Source organism: Bufo gargarizans, chromosome 3 (assembly GCF_014858855.1).
Source record: "Bufo gargarizans isolate SCDJY-AF-19 chromosome 3, ASM1485885v1, whole genome shotgun sequence".
Classification (NCBI taxonomy): Eukaryota; Metazoa; Chordata; class Amphibia; order Anura; family Bufonidae; genus Bufo; species Bufo gargarizans.
Window position 1 is genome coordinate 342,911,630 of NC_058082.1, and position 11,642 is coordinate 342,923,271.

At 43.2% G+C, this 11,642-nt stretch overlaps 1 protein-coding gene across 1 annotated transcript in view; it reads left to right on the top strand.

Annotated features, from left to right (window-relative positions):
* TRERF1 (transcriptional regulating factor 1) overlaps window positions 1–8,388 on the top strand; it is a 133,140-nt gene extending 124,752 nt beyond the window's left edge. The window contains exon 17 of the mRNA XM_044287589.1: window positions 569–8,388. Within this exon, the coding sequence (XP_044143524.1) occupies window positions 569–890 (322 nt within the window). The 3' untranslated portion in view covers window positions 891–8,388. The remainder of the gene's footprint in view (window positions 1–568) is intronic.
* The last annotated feature ends 3,254 nt before the right edge of the window (window positions 8,389–11,642 follow it).

Below are 11,642 nucleotides of genomic sequence, written 5' to 3' on the forward strand. Positions count from 1 at the left end.
GGGCAGGGCAGCTGTAACCAACACCTCCAATCTCATCTCATTGATTGGACTCCAGTTGGCTGACACCTCACTCCAATTAGCTCTTGGAGATGTCATTAGTCTAGGGGTTCACATACTTTTTCCACCTGCACTGTGAATGTTTACATGGTGTGCTCAATAAAAACATGGTAACATTTAATTATTTGTGTGTTATTAGTTTAAGCCGACTGTGATTGTCTATTATTGTGACTTAGATGAAAATCCGATCACATTTTATGACCAATTTGTGCAGGAATCCATATCATTCCAAAGGGTTCACATACTTTTTCTTGCAACTGTAACTATAAGGAGTACAGCCGGGACCAAACCGAAAAGCATCTTAGTCGCAGTCCGGCCCTGGATACATCGGTTGCAATCAATCTAAGGAGGCATGTATAAGGAGACCAGTATTATAAATGATATGTAATATTTGGGGGCCCTTTTGCTGTAGGGCCCAGAGGCATCAAGTTACTCCTCTGGTGTAGATGCATACTGACAGGCACAGGCAATACAACCTGTGTATAACTATACCTACCATCTGTGGTCCTAGGGTCTTCTACAAGATCAAGAGTCGTAACGCGCACATGAAGACTCACAGGCAGCAGGAGGAGCAGCAAAGGCAGAAGGCACAGAAGGCGGCGGTGGCAGCGGAAATGGCCGACACCATTGCAAGGACTATAGTAAGGACTACTTTGCCCACGGACAATATCATGCCGTTTGATCCCTTCAGCCTGATTAAAAGCTTAAAAGAAGAGTTTGATGACGATGTGGCCCAGGATTTAGAAGACGTCCTAAAAGAGACAGAGGTCATGCACCCCGATCTGATCTTGGATGATGAGGATGTGGATCTACTGCAGGATGGGGACTTGTAGCCACCAACGTGGATCCCTGCATCCATTTCCTGCACGGAATAGATACATTGAGTTATAGTTGGGGGTTCATTTTGTTGGCTGAGCATTATATGCCCTGTAGCCACCAACTCGCTATGACACAAAGTACGATGTGAAGCTTTACTGAATTCGAATTTTTTTGCCGTTATTAAAGGGCTTGGCGCATCTCAGACATTAATGACGCATCGCTAGAATATGCCACCAGTGTCAGATAGAAGCGGTTCTCCCCTCTAGGAATGGGACCCCAAAGTGAAGGAGAGCCCATTCATAGCTTGCTCTCCATTCACTACTATGGGAATTCTGAAAATACCGGAGTGAGCTTGCTCGGCTATTTCCAGAAGTCCCATTGCAGTGAAAGGAGAGCGCACCGCACAATCACAGCCACCTCTCTATTCACAGCTATGGGAGTGCTGCAAATAGCCAGTTGTTTTGGAATTCCAATAGCAGTAAATGGAGAGCGTGCTATGGGAGTGCTCACCTTCACGTAGTGGGGCCCCGTTCTGGAGCTAGAAGTGGGTCACAGAGGTAGGACCTGCACCTGTCTGACATTGATTGCATATCCGAGAGATATATCAATGCCTGAGATAGGAATACCCCTCTAAGGCTGTTTACATTCATTGCTCAGGCAAAACCGTGACCATGGTGGCCACCATTTTGTGGTCAGACCGTTGTGCAGTGTAGCAGTTACCTATTCAGACCCCAACAAGGTTCATTCATTCTGGTAAATACACGAGCCTGTGATCTCCATGGTTATTTTGGGATAAAAATATGGAAAATCAAGTGTTCTCATGAGAAGTCTTCTCTGCTGGTTTTTCTTTATCAAAGGGACATTGCGTGGATCCAAATCCACACCATTCCAGTAATTATCCACACAAAGCTGCCATTGAAGATGTGGAGATTGGTGTAAATGACAATCTGGATTCTTACAGCGTCCCTATGACAAGTCTGGAAAAACCCAGAGCACAGGAGGGAAGTGTCATGGGGCTATAACGTCAATGAACGATGAAAAATATTACAGGCAGGAACCAAAGGGAACGACATGTTTACATATAAGGAATATTCTTCTAGAAGCTATACACGACTACTATACCGAATACTCTCCATCCACCAAACCCAATGTGATGATGGGAACTGTAGTACTGGAGGATCATAGGGATGTCCATTTTAAATGAAGGACACAACGGCTATCCATTGGGTTGGAGCCCCTTGTTTGTCTCCCCCTACTAATGGGGGCTACCAGCAATATGAACCCAAGCAGTTAGCTCCTGGACCCCGTTATTCAGATAAGGACATCTTCGATGATATACCAGAAGAGCTGTGCCCAGGAATGGTGGTGATGTTGCCTGTGGTAACCCCCCAGATTGCAGTTCTCAACCTGTGATCCGATTGGATACTATCGGCAGCTTCTCCCCCATTACGGTACGTCAGTCATTCTAAGTCTCGCTTTAGGGCTCCTCCCAGATCCCTGACTTTTGCGCCATTTTGTTTAACCATCCTTAGAAACAAGATGGTGTCCTCATTCTTTGTTTTGTTTAGGGTGGATGTCGTGATGTACTAAATGAGTGTTTGAAACAGGATTCTATTTTAATTAATGTGTTTTAAAATGTTTTATTTTTTTATTATCAGACTGATCTCTTAAAAAGTTTTTCTAAAGTGCAACCTTCCTCACATGGGGCCTCGAGCGTACACCAGGATGAAAGAAAATGAATATACTAGGCCTTAAGTAGCGCAGAGAGAAAATGGGGCAACCGCCACCGTAGCCAATCAGATCTCTGCTTCACCTGGTGTTACCATATTTTTTATGGCTTTTTTATTGTTAATTTTATACACGCAGACACCTAAGGGAAAAACCTCTGAAAAACGACCTGTATAAAATTTACAATAATAAAAAATAAATAAAAAAACTCCCCTTGCTGCTGTAGATTTCAGTTTTGGTGCACAGATGGCCCAATATTCCCCCAGTTATTAGGGAGCATGCGCCTCTTCATAATTGTGGGGCATCTGTGACACAAGTTAAGACTGGCTTACAAAACACCCGTCTTAGGGCTCATGCACAGGACCGTAGCCTGTTTTGCGGTCCTCAAATTGTGGATCTGCAAAACACAGATACCGTCCACGTGCGCTCCACTTTTTCTACTTATACGACCTATAATAGAACAATTCTATCCTTGTCTGTAACGCGGACAGAACGGACATACAGAGGTGGACAGCACACTGTGTGCGATCCGCATCTTTTGCGGCCCCATTGAATGGGTCCGCATCCGATCTGCAAAAAACGCAGATCGGACGTGGACAAAAATACATTGATTACTCTTACCGGTAATCCGTTTTCCATGAGCCTATGACAACACCTGTGAGAGATCCTCACTCTTCCGGACAGGAAACAGGAACTTCCCAGATCTTTAAAAGGGTCCTCTGTACTCCACTGCTCAGTTTGTGACAAGATTCCTAGGACCTTCAAAACACCTGTGAAACTTAACACCTCATACATAAATATCTTAAATATATGCCATTCAGCATACCTCCTCTTTAAGATAACTTCTATGAAACTAAATGTGTAATTTTTATTTTATTTTTGGGGGAGAGGGGAATAATGTAGGTGCTGTCATGGGCTCATGGAAAACAGATTACCAGTAAGAGTAATCAATGTATTTTCATTACGCCCCATGACAGCACCTGTGAGAGATTAGACTAGATAATTTTAGGGTGGGACTTTCTCCCAAAGGACTGTTCCTGAGCAGACAATAAGACCAATCTGTAATGTTTGTAAAACGTGGTCTGAGAGTTCCAGGTCATAGCTCTACAAATTTGGTCAATGGTGGCACACCCCTTCTCTACCCAAGATGATGCCACTGCTCTTGTAGAATGGGCTGAGAATCCCGTAGGAACCTGGAGACCTGCCAGAGAATAAGCTAAGCCTATTGTCTTCATAATCCATCTGGCTAAAGTGCGACTTGTAACTTTTAACCCTCTGTTTGGACCCTAGAACTGAACAAAAAGTTGAGAGGTATCTACAGACACATCTCCTCACATCAAGTGTATGAAATGTCTCCTCGTCTTCACTTTTGGGATTTTGACAAAAAGAGGGGAGAACAATTTCCTGGGATCTATGAAAATCCGAGACAACCTTTGGCAGAAAAGCAGGTTCTGGTTTAAACACTATCCTATCTTCCAGTACCAAGGTATAAGGTCGAGAGGCGGAAAGCTCCCCCACTCGTCTAGCAGATGTAACAGCCATCAGAAATGCAGACTTGTAAGACAACATTCTCAAGGAAATAGAATATATGGGCTCAAATGGACTTTTTGTTAACCTAGAAAGTACTATATTAAAATCCCGGGGAGCTGTCTTGACCTTAACAAAACTTAACAAAAGGGAATAACCTGGATGACTCTTTAATAAACCTCTTGATCCAGGGATGGGTAGCCAACCTGAAGTCAAATAGCGCACTGAGGGCAGAAATCTGGACTTTGCTAGGTTTAAATTTTTGTTAAGATCCTCCTGTAGAAAATCTAAAATGAATGGAATATTTGGTGGCAAAACCAGATCTAGGCCTGACCCAGCAAATTGAACAAAGGTCTTCCAAACCCTCAAATAAATGTTAGAGGTAACCTCCTTTCTACTAGCTAGTAGAGTTTCTACCATTTGTTCTGACAGACTCCTGGCCTTAAAGAACTCCCTCTCAAAATCCAGGCCGTTAAGTGTAACTTCTTTACTTCTGGATGATATAGAGGGCCCTGATACAGCAAGTCCTCCATCCAGGGATCCGAAAGAGAGAGCCTCCTTAACCAGGCAAACCATACTCTTTTTGGCCAGAATGGAGCTATTAATATCACCGTTGCTTCCTCCCTCCTGATCTTCTTCTGAATTACCCTGGGTAATAGGCAGAGAGGGGGAAAAGCATAAACCAGATCTCTGCCCCAATGTTGAGACAGGGCATCTCTCCCCAGGGACTGATCTGACAAACTGAGAGAATTTTTTTTAGGCATTTCCCGTTTTCTCTGGATTCAAAAAGGTCTATTGTTGGGGACCCCCACAGAGCTTCTATCTGATAAGAGATATCTTGGTTTAGACACCAGTTTCCTTGACTGAACTTGTCTGCTCAGAAAGTCTGATTCACAGTTCTCTGAGCCTTTCAGGTGTACTGCTGAGAGAGATGGAACCTTCCCCTCCATTAGTTGGAAAATTAAGGACACTAGATTCAGTAGCTGAGGAGATCTTGTCCCCCCTTGTCTGTTGATATAGGCCACCACTGTCGCGCTGTTGTAATTATCAATAGATCTTCTTTCACCCATTCTACTCCTTGAATCAAGTTCAGCTCCTTCATCCACCACAAAAGGGAATCCTTTACTGACCTGGGGATTACACATTTGCAGTCTAGTGTTAACATTCCCTTGTCCCAATGCGAAAGGATGTATGACTGCAGTATTCTGGACCTGAACTGGGCCCATTTCACCGCCAGTATACATGCCGTCATTAGACCTAAAATGGACATACCCTCTCTCAGCGTAGATATTCTGGTTTTGCTGAATTCCCTCATCCTCTGTTGTAATGCCAGTCTCTTTTCTACTAGAAGAAAGGATTTTTGGGCTAATTAATCTAGTTGAATTCGTAGAAAAATGCAGCAGTAAACTGGTGTTAGACATGACTTGTCCCAAATTATGAGCCGACTTAGTTTTGTCAGAATCCTCAACACTATCTTAATTTGGCTTGCCAGAACATTTGGGGACTGACCTACCATAAGGAGGTCGTCTAGATAAGCAATTATGATAATGTCCGATCTCCTTACTTGTGCCAACCCCTCTGCCATTAGTTTCGTAAACACTCTTGGCGCTTGTGATGATCCAAAGGGGAGCGCTCTGAATTGTAGATGAGCTATCTATTCCCCATCCGTACTGCAACCCTGAGAAATTTTTGAGATGAAGGATGTATGGGTACATGGTAGTAGGTGTCTTTTATGTCTATAGAGGCCATCACGCAGTTGGGGAATAGGTGAAGAACTGTTGATATTGATTCTATTCAAAATTTTTGGCATGTTAAATACTGATTGAGCTCCTTTAGATTTTTTATCATCTGATAAGTCCCGTTGGGTTTGGGGACAAGGAAGAGAGTCGACTAAAATCCTTTCCCTATTTCTTCCATGGGAACCAGTATTAGTACCCACTTGGTCAGTAGATTTTTTTACTTCTATCAATGCTGCTTGCTTTGGTGAGTTTTAATTAGCAGCGATTTTTAATCTTTTTGGTGGAAGCTTTTTGAAATCTAGATGGTAACCTTCCTTTATAATTTTTATCCAGGCACTTGTGATATTTTGCCAGGCTTGAGAAAATAAAGAAAGACGACCGCCCACCTGAGGCCTGGCTTCATTGCTGAGACACATTTGGGGTTTGAAGTTTGGATTTGAACAACAAACCCTTTGATTTGCTACTTCTCCAATCACTAGCTTTCTTTTGGTCCCCAAAGCCCCTTTTGTTTCTCTCCACCCCAAAATGGCTTGCTTTGTTTGGGAAAAGCTGGTACTGGAAATCCCTTTTTTCTATCCGACGCCTTGTCCAGTATGTCATCCAATGCTGACCCGAGCCTGGAAGTGACTTTTTAAATTGTTCACAGAGGAACGAACCTCCATTTTGACTAAATCCTGAATATTCTGGAGTAAGGATGGGGATTATTCCGTTACCAATTTTTCCAGACAGGGTTGACAACAAGCTTTGGGGTAAGATGGGCTCAATTTTCTTTTGCAAATTCCACATTCTCTGGCTTTAATCTTCTGCGTAGCTTTTTTGGGGGCCTTCTTAACCTGCATTAACACATAGCCCATAATCAGTTACCAAAAGGAAAAAATAATCTCCTAAAAAGATGATAGCAGGCATAACCCCTCTTACCCCCAGAAGTATCATGCTGGATTCGGAGTGTAGCTCCTGTCTTTTAGTGCGCTGTTGCATCTCCCCTCCTTCCTGCATTTAGCGTGCGTTCAAGGGGTATGGAAGGAAGATCTTGCTGTCTGGTCAAAGCCTGCTGCTGCTTCCTTCCATGCTGGCTGGCGTCCCCTCTTCAAATTTCTTGGCCCTTCCTTTTCAGGTGAAACGCACGTGTTACTTCCTGTGCGCCTAGGACAGGCCTGCCGTTAACTACGAGTAGAGGACGACTCCTCCCCCCTCTTCACCGAACTTCGCAGACCGAAGGGTACGAGGTGGCCACCAGGGATCCCCCCCCCCATGGCATAATGAAGAGGGAACGACCGGGTTTTACAGCAGCTCCTAGTGGAGACTTGCGTCGTCAGGTACCTCTCCTAGGCCTAAGGTAATTACCCTAGAGGTCCTGCAGCCCCCTAATAGACCTGGGAAAGAACCATCCCCCTGTCCTACGGACAGGAAACAGGAAGAAACTGAGCAGTGGAGTACAGAGGACCCTTTTAAAGATCTGGGAAGTTCCTGTCCGGAAGCGGGAGGGTCTCTCACAGGTGCTGTCTTGGGGCGTAATGGAAAATATGTTTGTTTGCATGAGGCCTTAATAAAAGTCTCCCATGGGCAAAACCAGCCAAAAGGATTTATGTCCAGGATTAGAAAATCATGGCTGGGTTCTTTCGAAAATACCGCTGCACCTGTCTACGGACTGTGTGTGCTATTGTAGCTTGGCGCCATCGACTTCAGTTGAGCTGAGCTGCAGTACCTGACACAACCTGTGGACCGGTGTGGTGCTATGTCTAGAAGTAAGCAGCCATGATTTTTTTTAATCCTGTACAATCTGTTTATTAACACTGCAGACTCTTCACCAATAAGAATTTTAAGATTGCGGTTAGTGTTAGCGACTTGCCTCGGGCCCACCAGTCATACTGTATTGTCCCCCCTGTGTAACGTTCAATCTTTGCAGCCATTAAAGGGGTTGTACAGAAAATGTTTAGAAAAGCATGGCTGCTTTCTTCAAGAAACAGCGCCACACCTTCTACGGGTTGTATGTGGTATTGCAGCTCAAGCCTATTCGCATCAATGGAGCCGACCTGCACTACCAGACACAGGGCGTGGACAGGTGTGGAGCTGTTTCTGGGGGAGGGAAAAACAGCTATGTAAATATATATACTGAATTATAGGATGTTACTATGTGTTTTATAACATGTTTTATGAGAATATTTAACTGTTAGATTTTTCAGTAAGAAGATGTAAATATTTTTTAGGCTTTTGACTGTAAATTGTATAAAGCAGAGATGATAGCCATATGTACAGTTCTCTCATGGGCTGACAGTGCTTCCCCTTCTCATATCCCTGTGCCTTTCTATCGCTGCTGCTGATGATTTGTGAATTACTAATAGAAAACAGTTATAGTTTTTTTTTTTACTGTACATTTAAAGATGAAATTCTGCCCATATCCACTGTGCGACTTTGTACAAACTGTTGCCTTATTACCGTTCTTCGCCACAAGGGGGCAGTATTTGTTGTTGGGTTTGTACCTATTTTCACAATAAAATTGAGTTTTATTCAGGTGGTATTTGGTTTCGTTGTGTAATTGTTACACATGTATCATTTTATCTGGGTTGGCGGCTCCATTAGGGGACTTCTAGTGATGAGCGAAGTATTAAAAAATTCTATTCGGCTGCTTTGACGAATTAAAAAAATAAAATAAAAAAATCGCTTTGTGATGAATTACTTTCTCACGAAGCACATTTGTTTGTAAGTAGTGGGTTCAATGACTGGCATCAGCGATTGCGCCGTTCACTGTCATTGTACCCCTCAGATGCCACGATCAGCTATGATTGAGATAAGACAGTGTAAAATAAAAAAAAATCATACTTACCTCATCCATTTGCTTGTGACGGGACGGCCACCACCATCTTGATTTGAAAATCTGGTGCGAAATCTCGCACGGCCCGTGGTGACATCTTACGAGATTTTGTGCGAGATCTTCAAGCAAGAAAAGAAATTGATGAATTATGGGGGTTTTTTTTTACACTATTTCAGGTTAAATCGATTGGTTACCACAAGGCACAAGGAAATTCTGCTTTACGATGAATCAAATTTATCCAAAAATTCGGATCAAAGTCCACTTCGATTTGCTCAACACAGGGACTGTCAAAATCAGCGGCCCAATAAAAATCCTCCATGCAGGACCAATTTTTTTTTTCCCCCACTAAAAGAGCGAGATCCCAAAACGGAAAGGGAAGAGACACCATTATAGTCAGTTACGTTGGTTCTGCACTGTTCGGTTCAGTTTTGTGCTGGATTTTTTCCATGTAGGTTATTTTTGTTGTTCTGCTACTATAACAGAGCAGAATGATGGACATTGATAGCGCCAATATGAACCCAGCCCTAAAGGGGTTGTGCAAGATCATTCAAAATCTTGGACAAGCCCTAAAATGGTCTAAAAAAATAATAATAAATTGTTCGCACCCTTTCTCCATCACCGTTCTCTGTGGTTCTGGTCAGATTCTCCTGCTGCTGTTTACGGTGACCTGCTTGTATACAGCACGAACCTCTGCAGCCAATCGCTGTCCTTAGCGGCGATGGCGAAACCAGATTTTCACCTATTTAGCTGTCTGACTCTAGCGATCTGCTAGTGTCTGCTGTACCTAACCATGTTCATGTATTACCTTTGTCTGGAGCGGTTAAGTTTGAAAACATAGTTTTATTGATATGCAAATGAGCCTCTAGGTGCTATGGGGGCGTCTTTTCAGCACCTAGAGGCTCCGTCTACTCACTATTTCTGCCACCCAGTGCGTCCCTCCAGCTTGCCCCTCTCCTCTAGATTGACAGCCTACTTCTCTCCATCTCGGCCGAATTCTCGCGCCTGCGCCATGTGCTTATGTATTAAGCGCAGTGACTGTCGGACCGCTCCCTGCGCCGGCATCTTGCCTGCGCCGATTACAGCACAGGGAGCGGTCCGACAGTGCCTGCGCCTAATACAGAAGCACACGGCGCAGGCGCAAGAATTCAGCCGAGATGTAGAGAAGTAGGCTGTCAATCTAGAGGAGAGGGGTGGGCTGGAGGGACGCGCTGGGCGGCAGAAATGGTGAATAAACTGAGCCTCTAGGTGCTGAAAAGACGCCCCCATAGCACCTAGAGGCTCATTTGCATATCAATAAAACTATGTTTTTAAGCTTAACCGCTCCAGACAAAAGGTAATACATGACCATGGTTAGGTACAGCAGACACTAGCAGATCAGCTTAAACAGGTGAAAATCTGGTGGTAGAAACCCTTTAAACCATTTTAGGGCTACTTCTAAATTTTTTTATTATTTTGGACCAACCCTTTTAAGAGAAAACTTTAGGGAGGAGGGGATACAAAGACTTCAAAATGACACCTTTTAAAAAAATATCCAAATCTGACGTTTGATCTGCAATTGGCAGCTCCCGAAAGTCACAAATAATTTGCATTCACCTGATTGTGAGCTACAGAAGGTACTGCGAGCAGGTAAGTACTCAGGCTCCATTCACACGTCCGCAATGTGTTTTGCGGATCCACGGAGCCGCAAAACACTGACAGCGGCAATGTGTGTTCCACATTTTGCGGACTGCACATTGCCGCCACTATAGAATATGCAAATTGCGGACGTGTGAATTGAGCCTTAAAGTGGTATATCGGGGAAATAATTTTAAAAAACAGGGTCAGAATGGATAAAATGTATAAACCAATAATGCTCACCTCACCAATCCTCATCTGCTGCTCCAGTCCCAGCTCCTCTCCACCACCTATTGTAGGGCTTCCACACATAGATTATAGAGAGAGAGAGAGACCTGCAATTGTGGTTGGCAAAATGGAGATCTATAAAATGCGGATACCGTCCATGTTGGATCTGGTATTTTTTTTTTGCAGACCCACTGACTTCAATGAGTCCGGGGTCTGCATTTTGTGGCCAAGTATAGGACATGTTCTATCCCTTCACGGAACGGACATACGGATTTCGAAAGCACATGGATCATCTGTGTGCTTTCCACAATAAGTCTGCAAAATATGGACCACAGACCCACTGAAGTCAATGGGTCCACACAAAAAAAAAAATGTGGACGGCACACAGACTGCATCTGTATTTTGTGGATCTGCAGTTTGAGGTCGTTGCATGAGCTGTTAATGGAACAGAATAGTGGTTATGATTGACAGCTACACTGCGAAATATCATTTAAAACTCCCCAAAAAAGTTACAAAAAATAAAATGTACAACCATATTGCAAAAAAGGAAACTTTAAAGAATTACCTGCATAAAATATTACATAGCACATACATAGCGGTATATATAATATTACTCATGGTGATTGCTGAATTTCCCCCATAATAAAATGTAAACACAAAATTATATGTATGTACCCCAAAATGCCATCCACTACGAAAATGAGAATTTTTTTGTGCAAGAAACAACATTTCAAACTTTACCTGCATGAAACACGAAATTATAGATGTCAGACTGCACAGAAAGAAGAACCAAAAAAAAAAAATCTTCCAGTTTTTATTTACACCATTATTTTTTATTATTTTTTTGTATTAACGCCTAACTGCAGTATGTATGAATAGCCCCTGCCTGGAAATGCCTTGAATTAATTACCGAACACAATTTACAAGTAAAATCACTGATAAATTAGTAAAAAAAATAATTTAGATATTAGTGACACCGATACAAACACATTAAAAGTTTAACAAAATAAGCGGTGCCAGGGAAAAGTCACGGTGCCCAAATAAAAAATGGCCGCTCACAATTTCCGCCCGGTAAGCCTCTCTGTGAATCTGACGCTACACTTCCTTTTTCCGCCCTT